Genomic DNA, 25956 nt, shown 5'->3' on the forward strand with positions numbered 1-25956 from the left:
CGAAGGTAAAGGGTGGGCGTTGACGGGACGATTCGTTTTGCCCCGCTCTGTTGCTTAGTGCTCGGGCTGACGCGTTCGCCCTATCGTTCTCCTCCAATCCGGACCCGCCCAACGTTCACGTGGTTCGATGGGATTCTTCCATTTTGCAGCTAGAGTGATACCTGACGACACGTAAAAACGCGCAACGCATATCAAACCTTTATTCAGGAAAAAGGTAAATATATGCATATCTTCCAACTAAATTTCCGTTAATGTATTTGAATGTAGGCTTGTTCCACGATGTTTCAAACACGTTAGGTCAAGTTTAAAAAAAAGAACATGTTCGCTAAAAAATCGCGACCGAAAAGGATATTCATGGTGCGAAGAATTGTACGGTGACTTCTTATTTAATTGAGCAAACATTATGTGGAAAGATAAAATGCTATCAGCCATATAAAGCCACTATATACAGGGTGTTTCATGTCATTTGAACCAAGGATATTAAACTGTTTAGCCGCGGCTGAATGAAACGAACGGCATATAGTCATCGTCATGTGGTGCTGCTTGGAGGAGGTGGAGTAGACTTTAATGAAGAGAAAGGAGGAAAGGTTGGCCTGGAGAGCGTGTCTCTAGCCTGCTACTCCTCACTGGGGAAAGGGGATACTCCTTGGAGTATTCTTATAGAGTCTAGGGAAGCAGAGTTGCGCGTAAGTCTGCCATTTTGCCATCCAACGCATCCATGTTAAGCAGAAAAGCCACTCCTCTTGAATGCAGGGGACTGCGCCGCTCGGCGAAGTAAAGATAAACCGACACGTGAGCTGTTACAAGCGCTTTACATAAAAGAAAGAAAGTAGTGCTTGGATAAGCCAGAATTCTGTTGTTTTGTACAACGCGGAGCTTGCTTACTTCAGGTCTGCCAAGTGATCTTGCCAGCCCTGATAATCGCCCGCGGTAGCGGCAGGGGCGCCTGTATGTTGGGAACAGTATATACATTCGTACTCGCTGTCTTTTTGAAATAAAGTTGTTAGTAGCGCCTGTGGCGTGTCCTGTGTCTCTTTGTAATTGTGTCTTCGCGCTACAGTATGTTGGTCGGTGACCACTTTCACACAAATAACAAAGGGAAACTCGGAGAGAACTAATGTGGATGAAATTGGCGCTGTAAATTAGTCGTTACGAATCACTATTGACAAAATTTTTCTTGTCCGAAATATGGAAAAACTCGAACATACACTATTCTAGACAAAGTTCTAAACATCGCTCATTCCATGTCGCTTTTGACGCAATGCTTTGAAAGATAAAATAGGTAGCTTCAGCAAACAACGACTGCGGATTAAAGAAGTGCGGCAAATTACCTGCGCTTCGTGCGTTATAAATAATGCAAAAGAAGTTGAATTTTGCGCAGATCAAGGTTGGCCTAGCGTAATACACGCCGGATATGGCTTCAAAATTTTATACTTCGTAGTTCAATGAACTCATGTGTGAGGAAAGATTTTCTTGGTTTCTGTGAACGCAACAACCTGAAGAACCAGCAAAAAAAAAAGCACAAATGACTCGCTCGCTGTGTTTTTTAGTGCAAAAACGCACACACCGGATGCCCCTTTAAGAGGAAACTTTAGCTCGGCTGCTCCTCTCTAAATACATGCAAAAGGAGAATTAGTTTCTCTCGCCAACCACTGCACCAAAAATGACGAGGTTTGTTGCATTTAAAATAAAAGCTTAAAATCTAGTGAATGTTTGTTTCGAATGTTTGATTTATGTCCTCATTTTTTTACTAAAAATTGGCAAAAATCGAAAATTTTCAAAAACGAAACTATCAAGTTTACAAATATAACTCAACAACGAAAAATTATAATACAATTATGTAAATTGCATATAGTAGTACATCTAAAGCGTACGAAATTGATATGTTATACACCAATCTAAAAAAATTTAATAGTATGGTAATACAGATTTTGCGGAACCCTTTCAGACATCGTAACAAATTCCAGTAAAATATAAAATAACATATCGAATTTGTCCGCTTTGAATGGTCTAATGGATGCCGTTTACGGAACCGCGATATCTGTTTTTTGTGCAGAGCTATGAATTTGTAAACTTCGTGCTTCTACTTTTTTTCAAACTTGCAAATTTTTAAAAATTATTGTAACAAAACTCAGGACCTAAATCGAAATTCCACTTGCAACAGTCACTAGAATTTAACTTTCTCTCTGAAATGCAACAGATTTCATTAAAATCGGTGCAGGAGTTATCTTAGAAAAGCGTTTTTGCGTTTTACATGTATTTGAATAGGCCGCGTCGGAGTCGGGCCCGAGCTAAAGCTTCCTTTTAAGGACCATTGTTAGTGGACGTGGCACTTGGCGACTCGAGGTTAGTTGATTTCTGTTGAATTGCTTCATGCAACTGAAAGTCGATGATCCTTTTCTAGTTACCAACACCTACGATATGATCAGTTTTTTTTTTCCCGTGTCAGCCATAACATTGGTTTTGGCTTTTCTGTGGATATAGAAGAATTATTTTACTCTATTGCGCTTCGCGAATTGTTTGTTGCCATCAAAGCACGCGTCGATGCACGTGGTGAACTGGTATTTCGAAACGCAATTGGTCTTGGCTCTGACAATTTTTCGGTCTTATTGGAAGGCTATCTCGAAAGTATTTCTATTGCTTTTTGACAACCACCTATGCTTACATAAGAAGGGCATCTGTATTGGTTCGTGCCTAGCGCCTATGCTATGTGACCTATTTATTTCTGAAATTGATATAATCATTGACAAATGTTTTAATAGCACGCATGTGATAAAGGTTTTTAGATATATGGACGATTTCTTAATCCTTTTGGACGCAGAGTGTTCTTCAACTGACAATGATGAAATCAGCTTGGTTTTAAGCGTTCTTAAACTTCGTGGCAATGGCCTATGTTTTACCCACGAGATTCCGGTTGACAATGGGCTGCAGTTTTTAGATTTAAATATGACGTTTTTAACACGACATCTTTGTTGGCGCTACTCACCACGCGCTAAAAAGGAGCTGTTACCATACGATTCCGGCCACTCGAAAATTATAAGAAGGGGGATTGCAACAACCTGCCAGGAGTCCACGCTTAAAAAAAAAGATCGTGTGATCTTAAGATCAAGACGAGTTTTGACAATCAGGTTGAGCGGCTTTTAAAAGCCGGCTACTCTCACTCGGTGTTGACGTCAGTGGGGGAGACTTTCGCTCCAGAGCCTGAAAGGCCACAAAAAGCGTAAGGTGGGCGATGAAGTCGAGCGTGAAGCTCGAAAAAAGCATAAATGGTCCCGTACCTTCAGAGGGTTAGTCACAACCTTAAGAAGGTGGCGAACAGGTATGGAGTACCTGTGGTCATCTCCACCCCGAAACAAGCTGGCCCGTCTCTGCCCCCGGATCACGGGTGGCGCTACGAACGGGTGTATGCAGTGCAGCACGTTAAGCGTTGCGTGCACTGCTCCACTGGAGTGGTTTATCTGATTCCTCTCAGCTGTGGCAAGTGCTACGTTGGACAAACCGGGCGGTGCGTCAACGACGGAATGAGAGAGCGCGCAAATATTTTAAAGAAGGAGCACTTGCCTGCGCATTGCAGGTCTTGTCCCGGCTGTGAACCATTGTTTTTTTTAATGTTAGGAACCTAGGCAGAAGCAAGAACAAAATCGCACGGGAACTGTTACAGGCCTATCATATCCAAACCACTGGTCAAGCCTGCGTCAGTCAAAGAACTGTTACTCTTTATGATTTGGAATTGAGATTGCTAAGCATTAAAAAAAGTGATAACAATGCCTTTGGCTGAATGGCGTTCTTTGCGTGTTTTATGCGTTTGCGCATGTGTATGTTTGTTTATACATAGGATGATGTGTTTTCGGAATAAACAGTTGGAAGTGTAGCGCTCGTCTGTCCTTTCCTTTTGCCTCTCTCTGTTTTCTTCGAGTTTTTGCGCTAAAAAGCATCATGCCACGTAATGTGCTGGCCAGATAAGCGGCGGACCATTAGGGTTACAGAATGGGTGCCAAGGGAAGGAAAGCACAGTCGAGGGCGGCAGAAAACTAGATGGAATGATCAAATTAGGAAATTTGCAGCTGCAAATAGGAATCAGCTAGGGCAAGACAGTGGTAATCGGAGATGGCAGGTTTATGCCCACCGCAGCACAGGCATTAAGATAGGCTGTCGATCGAAAATCAGCGACCGTCGAATATGAGGCAGTATTAGAGATACCTTTGAACTGGCAATACATGCGGTCATTTAATGTTTTAACAGCGCAAAACACAGGTTGGCGCGCTGGCACTAATTTGTGGCTCAATTCCCTGCTTGTAATCCGGCTTGGAGAACTCTATATGCGAGATACCGACGGACGGACGAGGAAGTGTGGAGGGCTAGGTAAAGAAAGCTTTGCTTTAAATTGAAACTGCGTTGAAACTTGATGCGAGCCCAACATCACACGTACAGGTTAAAAGAGAAAGCTTTCGTTGGGTTGCCGCCATGGCTCAACTGGCAAAGCAACGTACGCCTAAGGCAGAAAATGTCAGTTCGGTTCCAAACGGCGCAAGTTGACTTTTGGTACTTTTGTTTTTCATTTGCTTAGAGTTGCCACTAAAAAAATAGCAATTTCTTTCCGCTACACTTTCCTTAGGTTAAATGCCTGCTGGCTTCTTGTGTCTGTATCTGACAAAAATGTGAGCCCCTTGAGTCCCCGTTATTTTTGCTCTCTACAATTATGCATGCGTTTAAAAGCGACGTGTATCAATCTTGTTCGTTTTCGAAGTTACACTTGACGCAATTAACGGAATCGTAAAAGCCATCCTTGGTTAGAAATGAGTAAGCTCCATGCATGACATCATTAAGTTTACATGCGGGAAAAAAAGAAGTTCGAGGGCACCTGAGCACTTCTTATGAGTTGTGAATGCGAAATCATTAATATCCAAATGAACGCCGCTGAGCGGTCCTTCGAGCTATGAACTCCTCGCGGGCAAGCGAGCGCGTTGAGACGCTTGGCAACGGAGGCGCTGGTTTATTCCACTGGGTACGACACTCGGCTGCTGAGCGTCGGGTCGTAGGTTCGAGACTCACTACCGCCAACGCTTTCCCTTTGGAATTTATTTTCTGTTTTCGCACACATTAATTTCTTTACAGCGATTACCGAGGCGAAGTTAGAACGCAGGCGAGAGCTAATTGCGCGGAACGCGCAGATGACACAGGCTTCCAAGAGCGAGGGTGACGAGGCGTCGCGGTGTTGCCATGGTGACGCCCTCACGGAACGCCTGGCACGGCAGAGCTCTTTTTCGCTCGCTCTGCTCCGTCGAGGCGAGCACCTCTTGTGGCGTCGCAGCCAATGGGACATTTAGGGGCCGTTTCCCTGCTACAGACGCCGGCGGCTTTTACTTCGCTCGTTGGGCCATTTGGTGTTTCCGCATAAAAAAAGCTTTTCCCCAGTAGCTGGTGCACTTGAACGGTTGCTCGTAATTGAACCGGATGGGGCGAATTTCGTGTTCGCATCGTTTCAGCGATTTGAAAATGAGAGCATCTGCGCATCACGAGTATTTAAGTTGGAATAGCAACAGCTGAACCTTCCTTCAAACGGTACCCACATCACCGCGCCGTAGTGCGGTGCAGCTGCAGTAGTCGCGCTGCGGTTCGGAACAGAGCGACAGCTGCGGCCGATGTGACGCCATCGGGCGAGTACGCCCGTTTCCCGTCGCTTTGCATTTGCTGTTTGCGTTTGCTTTTCTTTCTGCACGTGTGCGAGGTTGTCGGTGGACGCTCTTATCTTACGACAATGTCCGAGTGGAAACCGGCACGGCTTTTAACCTTGCGTTGCCTTTACGCGCATAGCAAAAGAAAATTAAATTAGGGAGTTTTACGTGCCAAAACCACTTTCTGATTATGAGGCACGCCGTAGTGGAGGGCTCGGGACATTTCGACCACCTGGGGTTCTTTAACGTGGACCTAAATCTAAGTACACGGGTGTTTTCGCATTTCGCCCCCATCGAACTGCGGCCGCCGTGGCCGGGATTCGATCCCACGACCTCGTGCTCAGCAGCCCAACACCATAGCACCTGAGCAACTACGGCGGGTACGCGCATAAAAGGGACGTGATGGGTTTATTACTGCGCATATTTCGGTACCTACCAAGCCCGCTACAATGAGCTTTGCTATCACGGGAATTCGTTAATAGAACGAAGCGAATACAGTACTGCAAAAGAATTAGCTATAACATGATGGACGGTAAACTTTGGCGTGAGGGGAAGGGGGACAAGAATGTCGCTTATCCGCAATTTGAGAGTCCTTTTCAATCCGCATTACGATCACGGCTCTAGACAAGAATAGAGCAATAACTTTTTATGGCGAAAGCCTTGTATAGTTCCCGAAGCGAAAAAATCCGGTGTCCATCCGGCGTTAGCATCCGATGACACCAAAGCCCACGTGACCAAGTGATGACGTTACGTTCCCGGCGCTAGACCTGCTGCGGCTTGCATTGCAATATAGCCCGGTGAAGTGAAGGAAGGTGAATTAAACTTCGTTTAAATGGATTAAGGTGGGATAAGATCAGTAAATATTACAGCAAGGTGGGTAAGGTAGAGCTTCAATTTAAGGGGAAAACGTTGAGAAGCCATAGTACTTTCGCATTCAAACCACGTCAGGATGCTTAAGTGACTCAACGTTTTCGAATAAAAGCGACTGCCATGAGTTTGAACGGTCTCGAGAGTTTACCTGTGAAGTGCTCCCTCCGCTCTTTTTTAAAAAATTTCCCTTTGTTACTTTTTTGCAGAGTGCCGCTCATGAAAAGCACATGCCATCAGCTGTTCTTGGATATTATTAACTCGCAATAACAAGAAAAAAAGGACTGTGCTAGAGCCAGGCTCATATGACAGCCGGCCCAAATGCAGGAGAGTGCTTTCAGGAGAAAGAGAAATGAGAAACGGGGGAAGGATGCAGCCGTTTTGTTTTTGCCTGCCCGACTCGTCATATGCTCCTATGCGAGGGCGCCAGCTCTGAGCTGTCGACTGTTGAAGCGCGCGAGCACCTTTTCGCAGACAGACACGTTTAGTCGGGGCAGTTTGAAACGGCTCGTGTTCGATCATAGAGGAGTGAAGCGGAGGCATCAACGAAATTGAAAGTGTCAGGTGCTACCTAACGACTTCTATCCGGAGCCATTCTGCGAGGCTGCAAAAGGAAAAGGAAAGGAATTGATCAACCAATTTTTCACCCAGATTTAACTTGGAATATTACTCTAGCGTTCTGTCATGTCCGTCGAAGACTTGACGCCTCTCGTGGAGAAGGTCGTAGAATGTAACGCAGAAGACCTCTGGCACCTCAGCCGTTTCTTGTGCGACAATCCGGAGCTGGCCCTGCAAGAGTTCAAGGCACACGACAAGATGTGTGACTTTCTGGAAGGCCGAGGCTTTGTGGTTGAAAGAAGACATCTCCTGGACACTGCGTTTAGGGCCGAGTTTCAGGCTCCCGGAGGAAGCGATGGTATGGTTTCTAAAGAGTCTCTTTTAGATTCGTCAGCGTTTGTAGTGCACATATGCGTCGTCGGTGGAGCTTCGGTGCCTTTCGAGGAGCAGAGTTTATTTACTGCGAGGGTATATAACCGAGAATGTCGATGCTGTTTAGGGCTATACCTTGAATTCGAACCGCGGGCTGCTTTCTGTGGCATGTAAAACTTATTGCCTCTTTCGATTACCCCAAAGAGTATTTTCAATATATCCATGACAGGTAGCTCCATGCAGGTATCCATGCAGCTCCTGGCCCTGTCCATCACTGCGAGCAGAACGCAGAAGTTTTATGACGAAGACGGCATTTTGGCTGCGGCCAAACAGCACGCTCCTCCCATCAATCTACAAAATACAGATGCGGAATGTGTAACTAGGGTGGTGTGGTTAATTCATTGTAAAAACAGCGCACCAGCGGGGGAAAGGCTGACGAAATAGAAGGACAAAAGCGCTGTGCACAATTAAGAGAGACCGACGAACTAAAAATACACCGAATCAAAAAGTGTGACCGGTCCATATTGTAGTCCATTGTGAAGATGCACTTGTGTCGGTTGATTCTGTCGGTCTTCTGTCCGCTGGTGTGCAGCTTCTACGATACAAGATATAGCTGGCGCTAGTGGTTATGAGGCAGGCCGCAGGAGGGAGGACTCCTGAATAATTTTGGCCACCTGGGGTTCTTTGACGCCCACCCAAATCTGCATACACGAGCGTTTTCGCATTTCACTCTCATCGAAATGGGGCCGCCACGGCCGGAGTCGAAGCCGGAACCTCGGGCTGAGCAGTACAACACAATAGGCACTAAGCGACTGCTGTGGTTTAGCCTGGAAATCAGCCCTGCATGCACACATCAACCCCGGGGCCCACAGGAAAACCCGTGAATAGATGATGAAGCAACATTAACTGGGCCCGAAATAAATCGGTGGTGCATGCAGGCACCAGACGGGATAGTTCCCTAGTTACGGGACCCATATGTTCCCAGCAGCTCCTTGTCCATCAGTGCGAGCTGAATCGGTAGGGCGGGGCTGGATAACAAGGTCTCCTATCGCTCAAGTGGTTGGGGATTGGGGGTGTTAGTGGGAAGGGGAGGAGGGAGGTCTTCAGTTCTGTGCACTCTGCCAAGACGTGCGGCAGGGTGCCCTTTTCTCTTCTGCAAAAAGGACAGAGCATATCGTATTCCGCAGGGTACATGCGGTTCATCTGTACGGGATGCGCAAGCGATCCCGCCTGCGCTCGACGCAGGATCGACTGTTGTTGCCTGGTGAGCTTGGGGTGCGGTTCTGGCAGTCTGCAGCTTTCCTCTCGGTACATCCGGGTAATGTCCCGAAAGCTGGTAACCGGGTGCGGTAGCTCTTCCAGCTCGTGCTTGGCCCGGATTGAAATTTCTCGGGCATGGTAGTCGGCGATGGTGTTGCCTGCTACTTGCGAGTGAGCCGGGACCCACACGAACTCTATGGCTCTTCCCGGAGGCTTGTGCTTGGCTAGAATGGCTCGGGCCGCGGAGGAGATTACCCCCCTGCGGAAGTTTCTGTAGGCTGTTTGAGTCGATGACTACGGTGTCCACGCTCGGCTGTGCGAGTGCGAGGGCCACGGCCGCTTCTTCGGCAACTGCGGGGTCTTGTCTTCAGGGACGCGCTGACGATCAGCCTGTATTTTGATGTAACCACCCCCGCTACACGGTCACTGTGTTCCCGGAGTAAGGCCTCCGCGTAGAGGACCCTGGGGTTCTCTTCCAGCTTCCGGGGTAGGGCTTTGGCTCGCGCGGTGCGCCTCTCGTCGTCTTTGCCCGGCGTCATGTTCCGGGGAAGGGGTTTGGTCTGAATTATTGTTTTCCAGTCTTCCGGAAGGGCCGTCTTGATGGGCAATGGCTGGATCTCCCATCCTCTCTTGCGTAGGACGGCTCGTCCGTGTTCCGTGTGGCTGAGCCGGATTCTCTGATTAGAGAGGTGGGCTTCGATGAGCTCCTCCACCGTGTTGTGGGCGCACATGTCTAGCAGTTGTTGCGCGGACGAGTATATGGGCTTGCCCAGTGCTTGTTTCGTTGCCTTACTAAGCATCGTGTTTAGGGTGTCTCTATTCGCCTTCATCAGCTGGAGATACGGGGCGGAGTAGGTAACGCGCGACACGACTAACGCGCGTACCAGACGCATGACATTGTCCTCTTTAAGGCCCCGGTTTCGGTTAGATACTCTCCGAATTATGCCAAGTATCGGTTCGGTTGTAGTCTTGATCTTTATGATGGCGGCCTGTGCCTTCCCGTCGCTCTGAAGTAGTAGGCCGAGAATTCTAATCTGCTGTGTTGGATTGATGGTCGTTCCGGCGATGGTGATAATCACGTTCGGCGGCAGCTCCTTCTTGGATTTTCCTGGCTGGATCATGAGCAGCTCTGATTTCTGGGGAGCGCAGCTCAATCCGCACGACTGCGTACTCGTGCACGGTCGTTGCCGCCCGCTGCAACACTTCCTCCATCCAGGCATCGGATCCGGCTCGGGCCGTCCACACCGTAATATCGTCGGCGTACAACGCGTGGTCCACGCCTTCGATTTGCTTGAGTAGATCGGGCAGGGGCAGCAGGGCCAGATTGAAGAGCAGGGGCGACAAGATCGATCGATCCCTGAGGGGTGCCCCTATTGCCGAGCTCGACAGGGTCCGACTTCTCCTCCCCTATACTGATGGTCGCCGTTCGGTTTGCAGAAAATCTTTTATTTAGCCGAATGTCTTTCGGCCACACCGGGTTTTGTTTAGATTCTGCAACACGCTCGCATGGGACACGTTGTCAAACGCTCCCTTCAGGTCGAGGGCGAGTATCCCGCGCGGCGCGTGCCTCGTTGCCGGCTTGACGACCAGTTCGTGGAGTTGGATCATCACGTCTTGGGTGCTGAGATGTTGCCTGAAGCCGTGCATCGTCTCCGGCATCTGATCCGTTTCTTCGAGGTGCTTCTGCAGCCGGCGAAGGACCATGCGCTCCATCCCCTTCCCCACGCAGGATGTGAGGGAGATGGGCCGCATGTTGTCTATGGTGAGGGCCTTGCCGGGCTTTGGAATGAAGCGGACCTCGGCGTCCTTCCATTCCTTCGGCAACTGCGAGCTCTCCCAGGCTTCGTTAATGTGCTCTAGGAGGCCGCGGGCCGCTGTACCGCTTATGTTACCGAGTAATTTGTAAGTTATGGCGTCCCTGCCGAGTGCACTTATCTTGTTACTGTCATCTATCGCTTTCCACAGTTCCGTCATGGTAAGCGGCCGGTCCAGTTATTCGTTGTCGGGTCCTTCGTATCTTTCGGGTACTGGCCCTTCTCTGTCTTTAGGTACTTGGCCTTCAGGTCTTCCAGGAGCCTGCGGCCGTCTTTCTTGTACGTGTTCAATACTTTGGTGAGGTTACCATTGGTCGCAGATTTGCTACTCAGCGGGTCGATCAGGCACGCCGTAATGAGGGACTCCGGAAATTTCGACCACCTGGGGTTCTTTAACGTGCACCTAAATCTATGTACACAGGTGTTTCCGCATTTCGCCCCCATCGAAATGCGGCCGCCGTGGCCGGGATTCGAATCCGCGACCTCGTGCTTAGCCGCCCTACACCATAGCCACTAAGCAACCCCGGCGGGTGTCGTAGCAAAGGGGCGATCAATAAGGAGCGTACGTCTGTAAAGACCTGTTGAGAGTCATCGCGATCGGCATTCTATTGTATTAGAGTTGAGTCCAAGGGGCTATTTCGCAACCACGGGGTAAAACGCGCAGACGGGCCATAAACTGAGGTATTCCAAAGATTTAGACACCAGTCGCTACTTTTCAAGGAGAAAACAGCGGGCAATCTAACACGCCGCTGCTAAAGTTTTGACAGTGTACAATTGTTGCCACTATATGCAGCGCACGCGGCAATAACCTGTCGCCCCTGTGTTATAAGTCAGAACTGTCGATAAGACATTGTGTGAGAAGGGTAAAAAGGCGATGCGCAACTTGCACCGGTAAAGTATCACAGGTTGTCGACAAGACAAAATACTTGGAAGCGAGTGCCCCCATTTTCACAGAGCCACGAGGGTGAGCATACTAATAGATACATTTAACCTGGAACTATTGGCAAAACCGCCGAACCCTGTAAAAATAAAGCGTTTAAAAGCGAAGTTTCTCCTTAGCCTTGCCGTTGATGGAACAGTTGCATACCGTTTAATTAACCACTTCGCAAAAGTTTCGCTTCACCCAAATTACACCATCTGTGCTGGGTCTGCATAACGGCTTTTTCACTCGACCTCATCCAGGTCCCACGGTAGCCATCATGGCGGAATACGATGCGCTGCCGGACATCGGCCACGCCTGCGGCCACAACTTGATAGCTGAGGCCGCAGCCGGGGCTGCCATCGCCGCCATGGAAGCCATGAAGAAGAGCTCCATCGCCCGCGGCAAGGTGTGTAGTTGCCGAAGAAAACATAGACGAAAGTTCAACATTTTTCATTTTTCCACATCATTTCATTCCGGTGCCGTATGGCTTCTATATACATATATGAAATTTCGATTGGGATGGAATAAAAAAAAAAACTATGAAAGTACGAACTTTCGGATATCATTTTGAACACACAATAATAGTCAGAAATGCCATGGATAGGGAATTCCAAAAGCCACTTATTAGAAAATGCTTCCATGGTGGCCTCTCTACGAAAGTATATTTTTTGACGTCAGTCGACGAGCATAGAAACATAGCACTGCGTCACTGGGATGCCGCTAGGCTAGGCAGGCTGATGCCGCACGCGACCGCGTGTATGTGGTATCGCACGACGGTAACACTTATGCCAAGTCATTTCATTAGAGTGCCCGTGCGAGTAAGGTGACAGAATGGAGCTGTTCTCCATTAGTTACCTATGCAATAAATACGTCGTTACAACCTGTGCGACAGGATGGAACACAAGATGAGCGATCCTTCGGAACAATGGAACAGACGGCTGAAACAGAAAGCGCTCGTCTGTTCAATCGCTCACCGTGTGCTCGGTCTCGTCGCGCAGTTTGAACAAATCCACTCGTGCCAACCAGGCCAGCTATGAACCTGAGGAAATATAGTTGACCAATCACTTTCTCGCAGCTTGTCGTAATCGGCACGCCGGCAGAAGAGTGTAAAGGCGGCAAGGAGATGCTCGTGCAAAAGGGCGCCTTCGAGGACATCGACGTCGCCATGATGGTCCACCCGATGCCTCAGGACACGCTGAGACTCGCCCTCACCGCTTCGCAACAGGTCCGTCAGTGCGCATGCGCGCCCACGATGCAGGTAGGGTGGCTAGAATTGGGAGGTGTGAAGACCGCGCCGCCGCCGCCATCGCCTAGGGAGGCCCCGCTGCGCGTTCCTCCCACTGGGGGAAAATTTGGCGCTTCAGTCGGGGGCGCGGGTAGGATGGCTAGCGCGGGGGCGCCGTGAGCTTGTCAGTCTCGTAGGCCACGGTGCAGTGCAAAGTGACTCTCGTGGTCGGTGTAGTGCAGCTGTGTTTTTCTAACGTTTCCTCAGTTTTTCTTCAAAGTAGGCGGTGTGAACTGCTGTCGCTATCCCTTGACACCCTGTGAACATGTTACAACGACATGGAAGGTCGACAGCAGTGCCTAGACATTGAAAGTTGCACCCAAGTTGACATATTCACACACATATTCTAGTGGATTCGAAAAGATGCGGGTAAATCTGGCCTTCAATATTTTCAACAGTGCAGTTGTGCACGCCATGGACTTGCACAAAGAAAATATTGAGCAACAGTACTCAAATCTGGAGCCAACAAGGGTGTTCATTGACGTGATGGCTCAAGCAATTGAAGCCATGACATCACGGTTTCCAACTGAAGCTCTGAGATATGCCCACAGCAACTGTGTTCATTTTCGTATGCCGGTGGTAAATGCTTTTCGTATTTCAGACGTGGCAGTGTTCAAGAAACTGCACTTAACAGCATGCTAGCATTTCTGGATCAGTGGGAGGCCCATGCAAAAGGGCTCGGCTTCTTAAGCAAGGGCACATCAGAAGGTCTGCGTGTGACCATACATTCCACTAAAGACCTCTTGACGTATCTAACTGAGAAGGTTGGGTTCAGGTTCTTGATGACTTAATTCCCGCCTCAGTCAGGACTGCTTGGAGCGTTCATTTGGTATTGTGAGACAGTCCAACGGAGCCAATGATCACCCCACTCCTGCGCAGTTCATCATTATAATGAAGTATGCAATTAAGCTTATGCATTTCAGTCTGGGGGTGCATGGGGACATGGGGGCTTCTGTATCCCTCAGTCTGTCTATACAACCTCATTCAGACACTCGAGGACAGGTTCACCCGTGCATTTAGCCCTACGCGACTGCACGCAAAAGTAGTCAAAAATTTTTCTTCTAGCAGCCAATGTGCCGCAGATTGGCTGCAGGGACCATTACGCTGATCTAACAGGATCGGTGTCTAGGTTTTATTGTATAACACGTATTCACTTTTTCCTCAAAGGTTTAAATCAGTGTGCCATACACAACAAAGCCAAGAAGGTTAAGCCCTGTGTTTTGTAAAAATGTGATTTTATGCAATAACTGTGTTATCTCCAATAAACATGTATTAAATCGCAAGCGCTTTGTACTTTCTAGAATTTCTTCACCACAATGCTGATATATTGCATGAACTTCCTCCATTTAAAGTAATGTTACAATCCCAGATATGTGACTTATGTGCGGGCGACACATTCAAGGTTATTCTAATGCGCTGCCCTTGCGCGGCGATTCCTATGAACTATACTTTCGGCAAGGAATAAGCGCGCTAATCTCGGCAAGAGGTGGTTGCAAAAACCGTTGCTGTGTCGGCTGCATAGTCGGTGCTCGCTGTTTCCATGTGGAATGAGAGCAGCGAAACATTAAATTCTCTCAGCATCTACAATGTATAGAAAGAAGTCTGGTCAGATTCTAACGCATTCAAACGCTAAAACTAAGCGCTAGCAAATCATTTTGCCGCCCGGAGGTATGCCGACGCCGCGAGAAACTACGGCGCCCTAAACGGCGCCCCAGCCGGCAGCGCCGTCACGCGGCAGGAACGCGTTTTGGGGCCAGCTTCCGGAGGCTGGTCTTCACACCTCCCCATTCTAGCCACCCTAATGCAGGGTGTGGAGTGAGGACGGAGCGGCACTTGGTTGCCCGTTGATATTTTGCTGCGCAAGCGTGCCTATCGAAGCTCTCAACCGACTAGTTGGAATGAGGGGGTGGGGTAGTGTATCACCGCATCTGTACACTGGCGGTCACTGTTATTCAACGCCTCTAGAGGATTCATAAAGCTGGATTCACATGACTTGCCGAATCACTGATTCACTCTGCAGTCGAGCGTGCCGTGGCTGCACCGTTACAAATCTCGACACTAACAGCTCGCCTGTTGCGTCCCTGCGCGCGACGTGATTCGGTGTTGTTGAGCCACGTCATGTTCGTCCGCGGAATCCGGTCAGTTCATGTAAATAAGGGATAATTCCTTAATCGGACATTTATAGTGCCTGTTTTAGGTCACCGTAGTGAAACAGACTTTGCGTAATGTTGCTAGATTTGTGACGCGGTCTGTAAAACACGTCGCGAACAGAAACGGCTCGTAACGGGTATACCAGAGTTGAAAAAATAAATAAGACGGCAGTAAATTGAGAAGGAAGCTAAAGTATTGAACGGGCTACCGGCCCTTTATAAGTAGAGCCGGAAAATAATTATTTAGGGACAGAACAATACAGGGTGATTATTTTTAAGTTTTACTGAAATTTTAGACACCGCCTGTGGCAGATAGCATAATTCTTGTCCTTGAGCTGGATTATTAGGAGAGGCGGACATTAGCAGGAGAAATCATAGCAAATATTCGACTAAATATCAAGAAAATGTCTAATTAAGTTCTTAATTACTTTAAGGGCACATATTGCAATTTGCGAATTGTAGCCGGTGAGCTTGCAAGAAACATCCACTTGAAATAAATTTCCTGAATGACGCCAGTTTCGGGATATTGTTTCCCAAAGTGTGGAGTTGAATACATGGGCCGTCCGGTTACTTTCGTGCTTCGATGCATAAAGGAGCATCTTGTTGAAGAAAGTAAGCGGAACAACAGTGCATTTCCATGGCAAGTTTGATGGCACTTCACGCCAAACTGGCGTCATTCTGGAAAGTCATTCCAAGTGGACCCGCCTTGCAAACTCACCGGCTACAATTCGTAATTCGCAATATGCGCCGTAAAGAAATTAGCTTTTAAAAGTTTTTTAAAAAAAACTTAAAAAAGTAAAAGTTTTTGTTAATTAGTGGAATATGTGTTTCGGTTTTTCGTGCAAGTAATGCCCACCTCTCTGAATAATCCATCTCAAGGACTAGAATTGCGTTAACGGGAACAGGCTATATGTAAAATTGCATAAAACTTAAAAATGATCACCCTGTATATGCATCCTACATACTAGCACTCACAACGTTAGCAATATCTTGCCATTACGTTTCACGTCATTAAATGTTGTTCATTAAAATCGCAAGAGGAGCATTAGGCATAAATAATCAGTTCATAAACGCAACAAAGCATTCTAAGGAGAGTACGGATGATGACAGCTTACAATGAAAATACTGGCTCCCTCATCAACGTAGTGTGTTCCACTACGCACCTTCTGTTGTTTTATGCCTACTATGGTGGCCTGGATAAAATTTGTCATACTTTCGCTCCAATTTTATGTATTATAGCCCACTCTCAGGGATGGGTTTAATTATTGGAGAACTATTCGAAAAATATCCCTATTTACGAACAGTGATTGTACGATTTGAAGACCGAATCGAATAAAACAATATGCGATTCGTTATTCGAGAGTTTCGAATATTCACACACCCTTACGGCATTAAAACTACAGATTGAACTATTGTTGATTCAGCTATACTGTGCAAAAATTATTCAAAAGTACGTTGATGATGGTAGAGTACTTAACGACCATGCTATGACTTTGTAAACCAAGGCGACGGCAAATGCTCGACGAATGGCTCATTGGCTTCCTGCCGCAGATAACCGTGAGCTATCAAGGCAAAGCGACCCATGCTGCCGCGTGTCCTTGGGAAGGAGCGAACGCGCTCGACGCAGCTGTGGCCTCGTACGTTAACGTAGCGCTGCTCCGACAACAGACGAAGCCTTCCTGCCGAATACACGGTAAGTACGTACCCGGCTGTTGCCTTATGCTCAACACACCACGTGTTCAAGGCCACCTGATGTGGCCATGAACGAAAGAGTGCCTTTGAGAGAAGGCAAAGAAAAAAAAATTCCGGACGTAGGCCTGGCACGCTACTGGCTCACACACACCGAGACAATATTACCATCATAAGTAAAAACTGCGATAACGAACTTATTCAGTATTTATTCGAGAAATTATGCTGGAAAGGCCACTATGTATTCATACACGAAGCAATCATCATGATCATAAGCCTGGTTACGCGGTTAAGTCTTACGTGAAGTTATATAAGCGACGTCAGTTTCATTGCCCCAGAGCTTCCTTAAAAAGCCACATTCTTTCAAGAAATCGAAAACTATAGCTGTGAAACAAGTGCGTTTCCCTATCGACTTTCTAAAGTCATGGTGATAACCGTATGCGTAATTCCGACGTGGTATCCCGTGACACAGGTATCATCACTGAGTCGGGAAGCTATTGCAATATCATCCCAGACACAAGTAAGCTGATTTACCTCATACGGGGGAATACGATCGACGAACTTCACGAGCTGGTCTCCCGAGCCGAGGACTGCTTCGAGGCAGCGGCGAAAGCAACAAACTGCACAATGACGATGACGAAACATATCACGTACAAGGATCTCATCTGCAACGTGAACCTGCTGAAAGTCTACAGAAAGCATGGCCAGAACCTTGGTAAGTGTGTCCCTGATCCCAACATGCAGCCAAAAAACCGCGCAGCACTGCGGTAATACAGAGCCGCAGGCTGAAATATTCCTTCGTCGCCAGCCAAGGAATAGAGTAGAGATGGCGCGAATGCTGGGCCCAATTTACTGTGCCTTGTTTATTTATTTTGTAAACGGGTGTAATTCAACAGTTCAGCAGGCAGCGTTAGGCGTAAGCTGGCTGTCAAATGAGACAAAGCAGGAACAGCTGGATGCCCGAGTAGCTCACATTCGTGCCAATCACTGGCGACCCGACTGGCTCACTGGCTGCACTGCAGGTATCGAATAGACGATCTGGCTCGATTTATCCGTGCGCTCTTCTTCATAGCAATTTATTTATACAAGTATAGTCAACCGCAAATGTTTACGGACCACGGGATCACAGAAAACGTTCAATTACCGAGTAGCCTTTACCAGCAGTCAGTAAAACCGAACATCACAACGTTGCTCACATATACTGGTAGAGGCTGTAAATTCGAATACCAGGCTGTGTTGTGAGGCTTCGCAAATATTGAGCTTTTTCTCAGATCTCGTGTTCGGTGAAATTTTGTGGTTGACTGTACCTACAGCGCCTAAATGAGGCATTATTGTAGGAGGAGGGAGGATATGAACTAAGTGCGATCAAGATAGGCATCCGAATAACATTGTTTGGCACAGCACAGGTGATCAGTTTTGATATTGAGACACGTGTTCTTGCAGCAAGGTAAAAAAAAGAAAGAGGAAGATAGCGCAGTGACGATACATTCGGGTAATGATTTCCACTCTTGTATGGTATGGCAAAAAAGCATATTTGGAAGCGTTAAGAAGGGAGTTCTACTGGCGTACTTTCAGAACATGATCTATTCTTGTTTACAGGTAAATTGAATCATTGAGGTATTTTTGTTTAACTACAATTGTATTATCAAAAATATTGTGAATCAGTGAGAGTAGCACATATTTTGTTCTTTGTGAAAGCAAAAGCCATCCGAGTGAAATGAAATGAAATGAAAGTTTATTTCCATCTTGTAAGGTACAGATCTTGTAAGATACAGATGGAGAGGTGGAGGAAAAAAAAGCTGTCCATTGAACAGCTTGACAAGTCCCCCATCCCTCATTTGGACAGAAGCAGCATCAGATTCTTTCATTCAAATATACGCATGTATACCGTACATACATATTATTGCACATCATATACATAACTCAAGAAGTCACGAAGATCATCAAGGAAAAATACACATATAATGGTCATAGAAGTATTACAAATTAATCACATACATCAGCCGGAGCTCATTGAGAGACGAAGAGAAGAGATTGAAACCAACCGAATTGTAATAGTTTAGGAGTGTGGGTAATGTATACCTCAGACACTGTTTCCCATAGTTTGACCGTGGTGTCGGTACTGTCCAGTCTTCAAAGTGTCTTGTGCTATAATGTGGTGGTCTAGTTTGCAATTCGGCGAGTTTATGCAGATTAAAAATATTCTTATAGACTTCTGCCTTATAGACACGACGTAATCGATATTTGTACAGATTATACGCTGGAATTACCCCGGTGTTCATGAAGAAAGTTATTGTCGATGCAGTGTAGGGAGCATTATATGTATGTCGGAGATATTTTTTCTGTACTAAGTGAATATGCTCTAGATTGTTGGATGTCGTGTTTCCCCACACTAACTGACAATAGTTCAAGTGTGAATAAAAAAGGGCATTATATAGCAAGAGTTTAATGCGCGCAGGAAGAATGTACCTTAATCGGCCTATTACACCTGTTATTCTATAACACCTGTGCTTTTTCTATAAGCGAAGACTGTCTCGTGAAATCGTAATTGACCGAAACAAAACCGAGCTGCTTGCTTCTGGACGCACTACAGTGCTCCGCACATGTTTTCGATGCCGGATGCCAAGCAGCACATGCATACTCAGGGACTTGGCGCGTATTATTCATATTGAGTGTTTCCTTCAATTTGATGGATGCATCTCGAAAGCTTCTTCGCAAGAGATTAGGCTCTCGGCTTACCTTCGCTTGCACATACTGCACGGGGGCGTTACAGAACAAATTTTTTTTTGTCAGAACCACACCCAAATATTTGTAATACAATACAGCAGTCTGTGCTATAACTTACAGCAAATATGCAGCAGCAAAAGGGCGTTTCTTTTTTGGGGAACAAATCAAGTTGCATATTGAAATATTCAAGTTCATGTGTCATGTATGGCACAGTGAGCATAACATCAATATCCTTGTGCAGATATTCAGCAGCAGTTTCCAAATTGACGTAACAATAAACACAATCTTCATCCGATTACAACCAAACCCGACTGGAAATAGTTAAATTAAATTATGGGGTTTTACGTGCCAAAACCACGATTTTATTATGAAGCACGCCCTAGTGGGGGACTCCGGAATTTTGGACCACCTGGGGTTCTTTAACGTGCACCTAAATCTAAATACACGAGTGTTTTCGTATTTTGCCTCCATCTAAATACGGCCGCTGTGGCTGGGATTCGATCCTGCGACCTCGTGCTTAGCAGCCTAACACCATAGCCACTAAGCAACCACGTAGAGTTGGAAATGTGGTTAGTGAGGTCATTAATATAACTAAAAAAAAAAGCAGAACGCCAGAAACCAGAACCCCACATAACGCCAGGTAACGCACTAACTGGAGATGACATCACGCCATCCAGAACAACGCGCTGCTTTCTTTCCAACAAGTGACTGGATCCAAGCTAAGTAGGGCCTGGAAATGCTAAGAAATGGCATTTTCTGTAGTAGCATTGTTTGAGAAACAGAATCAACAGCAATACTAAAATCGGGGAAAATACGATCTAGCTTATTACCAATAGTTTAATGGAACACACAGGTCATTGACGTTTGGTTTGAAAACATATACACAATTGAAATAGAGGAAGAAAGCATGGAAGCAGCTGGCAACTGGCAGGAAGAAACGACAAAAATCCCGTTGACGACTACGTGGATAAGGTCAGGTTATTTTTGTATTCTTGTCGCATAATTACCTAATATTATTTAAACAACTTCACAGGGAGGAATTCTAATAGAAAGTTGACCAAGGCGGTAATTCGGACTAATTAGTCTGTCGTACTTGGATCCTCAACAGCGCTGAAAGGACAGTGACAAACACAAAGAACGAGGACACATAGCAGCGTGTGCTTTCGTGTCTATGCCTGTCTGTTCCTTTATTGTTATTTAAGATCCCAATCTAATGAGAAAGTTGCAGAGCGTTCTAGGAGGCTGAATTCAGCAGTAGTTAACTTTCCCTCGATAGCAGTGCGTTTTTTTCCGTGTTACATAGAAAGCCCTCAAAATATGATGAAAATCGCGAGACTAACCCTTTCCGCGCAGTGATTGTGGTATTCACAAACCGGCAGCGCGTGAACGACCAAGGCCCGTACGAAACATTCACCTTCTAGAAGCGCTATGATTATATAAAATATAAAATAGTGGCGCTTCTAGAAGCGCCACTATTTTCCTTTCAGATAGACTAGCTACTGCTGTCCAGCATCTCCGCAGCCAACTTGGGATGACTACTCTGTGCGATACACGAGATAACTTAAAGTGTACTAAACAAAGTGCGGACCTACGTGCCCTTCCACAGCGACGTTTGAATGCAAACGGACCATCAAAAGAAACATTTTATTTATCTCGAGCCCAAGCAGCGGTGAACAAAACCAGTTGAAATTAAAAAAAATATACTGGAAACAAGGTGATAGTACAAGCGGATATCATAAATGACATAATATCGCGAATGAAACTAACATGCTGAAAAACGAATTCAAAAAGAAGAAAGAAAGAAAGAAAGAAAACAAGACATCAGTGGTGACTTGGCAATAAATGCGAGATAAATGTGTTAGCATTACGTCACACCTGTTTGATGTCCCGGATCCATGATTTAAATCACCACATTGCAAAGTGTTGTTCACGAGCTCACTCGACACACATCCAGTATATTCGAGGATCTAAGGGCAGCTGTCGGTGTCCGGAGCAGACTACCGGCAGTTGGTATATGTATGTCTACATATAGATTAGGAAGAAGGAATCACACGTACGAAAAATGCATGTTTAGTCGCTAACGTTTCGATGGTTGCACGGCCATCGTCAAAGCCCAGGCCGTGCCACGACCGAAATGCAACCGACTAAACAAGCATTATTCATATACGTGGTTCCTTTTTTCTAATCTACGTGCAACTGGACCTTGTGTTCACAGCTGCTTGCCTTGTGAGCTTCCGGTGTTCCACATGGAGGTTACATTCCATGTGAGCATTCGAAGTTTTCTAGCGGCATCTGTCTTTGATAACGGTACCGACTCCTCTTTGCCGCCTTGAAAAGACAACCGAGCAGCGTCATCAGCGTATTCGTTACCTATGACGCCGCAGTTACTTGGAAGCCACTGAAATTTCACGTGGTGTGTTTTCACAGCCCAAGGTATGATTACCTCTCTAATCTCGAATACCATTTGTTTATGGAGTCCCCGCCACAGGGCTGATAGGGAAGACTGCAGTGCTGCCTTTCGAGTACCTGAACATTGACCATCTTCGAGGTTGTTCTTGGCTGACGAGACGAAGTGCAGCGCCAAGAGCTGCAAGTTCCGCAGCTATCGATTTCGTTCGGTAACGCGTCTTAATTAATAATAATATTTGAGCTTAACAGTCTCGGGAGAGAACAGCAATTTACAATAGGCAGCGAGGCACTGGAAGTCGTAAGGGAATACATCTACTTAGGGCAGGTAGTGACGGCGGATCCGGATCATGAGACGGAAATAATCAGAAGAATAAGAATGGGCTGGGGTGCGTTTGGCAGGCATTCCCAAATCATGAAAAGCAGGTTGCCATTATCCCTCAAGAGAAAAGTATATAATAGCTGTGTCTTACCAGTACTCACCTACGGGGCAGAAACCTGGAGGCTTACGAAAAGGGTTCTACTCAAATTGAGGACGACACAACGAGCTATGGAAAGAAGAATGATAGGTGTAACGTTAAGGGATAAGAAAAGAGCAGATTGGGTGAGAGAACAAACGCGAGTTAATGACATCTTAGTTGAAATCAAGAAAAAGAAATGGGCATGGGCAGGACATGTAATGAGAAGGGAAGATAACCGATGGTCACGAAGGGTTACGGACTGGATCCCAAGGGAAGGGAAGCGTAGCAGGGGGCGGCAGAAAGTTAGGTGGGCGGATGAGATTAAGAAGTTTGCAGGGCCGGCATGGCCACAATTAGTACATGACCGGGGTTGTTGGAGAAGCATGGGAGAGGCCTTTGCCCTGCAGTGGGCGCAACCAGGCTGATGATGATGATGATTTGAGGTTTTACGTGCCAAAACCACTTTCTGATTATGAGGCACGCCGTAGTGGAGGACTCCGGAAATTTTGACCAACTGGGGTTCTTTAACGTGCACCTAAATCTAAGCACACGGGTGTTTTCGCATTTCGCCCCCCATCGAAATGCGGCCGCCGTGGCCGGGATTCGATCCCGCGACCTCGTGCTCAGCAGCCCAACACCATAGCCACTGAGCAACCACGGCGGGTGGTAACGCGTCTTAAAACTCATGGTGGTGGCTCTCGATGGGAAAACTATTGCTCCAGAGGAACACTTGCGAGTTGCTGATACATCAGTACGAGCAACTCCCGTCGTGCTGTACGTGGTCGGCGTACCTCTCGTGCCAAATTAACAGAGAGTTGTTTAACAGCAGGTTATCGCAGCTAAGATTTTTTTCTTCTCTGAATTCTGGTACACTAAAGTGCACTGCAGTTCGAGGCAAACACCATTGAGGAATCGATGGCTTAGTTGCGGCGATGAAACCTGATAGAAGGCGGGTGTAATAATCCGAAATCATAACAGAAAAAGAAGCCTGCAGCTTTACTGACGGTGGTGTAACAAGATGATGGGAACAGGCTCGGGCAATGTGCCTGATGTGCACTCTCAGCATTTCCACCAAATGTGTGTTTGTATTGATAGGTTCCGGGCGATTGCGATAGTCGCACCTTTTGATGCGAATTTCGGCAAACCAAGACAAACCAAGAGCCTGAGCTTGAATAACCTTTAGAGCACTAAGATTTGTCCTGCAAGTGCTGGACTGTACAAGTAAACTGTATCTCAAGAAGCCCAGAAGTGCCCTGTACAATTCCAACATTCCATGCTCTGAAATGCCCCAAGTCTTTCAGCCCAGAAACATGAAAAGCTGGGAGATTGCTGTCAGGCGCTGTCTCAGGTAGGCCACGTGAAGGCTCCACGAGAGATCTCTATCAACGATTATGCGACGAAATCTGAGTCTTCTCGTAAGAGATTATGTGACCCTTTACAGAGAGGGCGTAGGGTGTCATTGGTTTGCGAGTGAATACCACCAGTGCACATTTGTCTTACCGAAGTGTCCCCATATATTTACGAGTGCGTTCGAGCGAATGTTGTCAATGTATATATTATTTAAATGGGGACGGCGCAAGTTCAAATTCCCGTTTGTGCGCTGTAGTACTAACTGTTCTGTGCGCACGCGCGCCATACAGGCGTCAAATTCACGGACGCCGACTTGTCCTGCACGGAGTTCTGCGGAGCCTCCACGGACTCCGGTAACGTCTCGCACGTGCTTCCCATCATTCATCCCCTGTTCGCCATCCGCACCGAAGGTGCGAACCACACGGCCGCGTTCGCCCAGGGGGCCAACTCTCCAGAAGCCCAACCACCGACACTGCGGGTGGCCAAGATTATGGCACTCACAGCGCTGGACCTGTTTACCGACCCTACCCTGGTCTCCCAAATCAAGAGGGAGTTCGCCGAGTGAAGAACCGACGGAGTCAGGAAGGGCACTTGGCTTGACCGCTGTGAGGGCCCAAATAGGCTCAATACGTATGGCCTGCCACACGCATGCGGACACGCAGAAAACTGCAGGTGTCGGACCCAGGTGCACAAATTCCAGTTTACACTGCGTCCGTGCGAGCAGTGTCAACCGAAATTTGTGCACCTGCGCATGACATGTGCAGTTTTCCACCTGCCCCCACGCGTGCAGAAGGCATGCGGGATGTCGTGTGGATAGAGCGAGTTTGGGCTCAAAGTCGCGGCGAAGGTAGTATCGGAAATTGTATTGTGGTTTAAAAGTACATGCCGGCAGGATCACTTGATCTACCACGGACATGTGGCTTACTCGCGAAAAACTTTCTGTGGGAAAGCGTGCGCACGTTAGAGCGCTCCTGAAAAAAAGAAAAAGAAAGTCCCACGTTCTGCTATTCGTTAGTTTAACCTGGCGAATAGAAAATGGAAAATAGAAAAATGCAGAATAGGACAATACAGACCCCTGACCGTTTAATTTTGCCTATCCTTGTTTTAACTTTCGCGTTTCGGCAAATGCACAACCATCACAAGTGGAAGCTCGGCGATTCAGTGTCTGTTCCAAGAAACAAAGTGTGTTCTTATACTATCCTGCATTAGACACAGGGAACGCTGACAGCTAGGAAGCCAGCTTTGAGCCCAGGTAATGAATCCTTCTGGAAAAGATCTCCGCGACTTGACGCGGAGATCTTTTCTGGGAACCCGTGCTATCCTCAAGATCGTTCCAATTGGATATCCCTTGCAAGCTCACCGGCTATAATTCGCAAATTGCCATATGTGACGTAAGGTAACTAATCAAAACATCGATCAGTGAATTTTCTGAAATAATTGAATATGTGTTTAAACTTCTCGTGCAAGTAAAGCCAGTCGGGAGGTTATCCAGACTGGCTTTAAGAAATGCCGCATATGCAAATGCACTCGACGGCACCGAGGACGACATTGTTCGGGGTGCCGAGAAAGCCTGCGAAACACCCGACAACGACGACTTCTGTGGCAGTGACAACGAAGATGCACCTTGTGCCATCGACTAACACTATTTAGAAGCCGAGCTAAGGATAAATAAAGGTGTGTCATGGTCAAAGGATTTCGTTTCATTGAAAAAGAAAGGTCGATCGACCTATGCTCGAATTATATTTTTTTTTCATTTCTCTACGAGTTCAATATAGTAGACCTATCTGCGAGGTCGGCCTGCTTTTGAGTAAATACCGTATAGTTGGCGTTGGCAGTATAAACGTATACGTGCGATTGTGGCTTTACGGTCAGGGGATCGGGCTTCCTTGCTGGGTCATCGACTTTCAATTCCATCGTTAGCCACGTAATTCCCCTTTTTTTGTTTAAGTGTGAGCTATTCGGTAAGACAGCACCCAGCATCCACGATCGAGGAACTCCGGGAGAGTCTGCAAACGAAGCTTCGCATCAGATGAACCGGGCTTTGGGTGCACGTCCAAGAACCGATCTAAAGCTGGATCTGAATTAATCAGCAGCCCTTTCTACAGCGTGTCTGATATAGTGTGCGTTGCTTTGGAGCGTTAAACGCTCCACAATTTAATTTGAGCTCGGTTGCCATATGGCAACCGAACTCAAATTACGGCTTTTTATGTGGATCTATGTTACGCCATCTAAGCGCACGTCATCTGCCACTGTACCGGACCGCTTCCGAAAATGCAAACGCGCTATCGGAGAATGTTTAAACGTTCACGATACAACAGACCGTGATATACTTATATGACAGTGCATAGCCCTAATACAGGTGATGGTATGGAAGTAGTGACCTAGCACTCATCGTCACTTTTAAACACCATGACGTATTT

At 46.9% G+C, this 25956-nt stretch overlaps 1 protein-coding gene across 1 annotated transcript; it reads left to right on the plus strand.

Annotated features, from left to right (window-relative positions):
• The first annotated feature begins 6987 nt into the window (after positions 1 to 6987).
• LOC142588353 (xaa-Arg dipeptidase-like) lies at positions 6988 to 25180 on the plus strand. The gene is made up of 6 exons (XM_075699985.1): positions 6988 to 7458; positions 11729 to 11874; positions 12544 to 12693; positions 16455 to 16596; positions 17065 to 17307; positions 23827 to 25180. The coding sequence occupies exons 1-6, from the start codon at positions 7227 to 7229 to the stop codon at positions 24099 to 24101; spliced, it is 1188 nt and encodes a 395-aa protein (XP_075556100.1). The 5' UTR covers positions 6988 to 7226; the 3' UTR covers positions 24102 to 25180.
• Positions 25181 to 25956: the final 776 nt, after the last annotated feature.

This window comes from Dermacentor variabilis, chromosome 7 (assembly GCF_050947875.1).
Source record: "Dermacentor variabilis isolate Ectoservices chromosome 7, ASM5094787v1, whole genome shotgun sequence".
Lineage (NCBI taxonomy): Eukaryota > Metazoa > Arthropoda > Arachnida > Ixodida > Ixodidae > Dermacentor > Dermacentor variabilis.

Coding starts and splice junctions, on each gene's coding strand:
- LOC142588353 (XM_075699985.1), top strand. CDS start 7,227: ATGTCCGTCGAAGACTTGACGCCTCTCGTGGAGAAGGTCGTAGAATGT. Junction 7,459..11,728: donor GGCTCCCGGAGGAAGCGATG/GTATGGTTTCTA, acceptor GACCTCATCCAG/GTCCCACGGTAGCCATCATG. Junction 17,308..23,826: donor AAAGCATGGCCAGAACCTTG/GTAAGTGTGTCC, acceptor CGCGCCATACAG/GCGTCAAATTCACGGACGCC.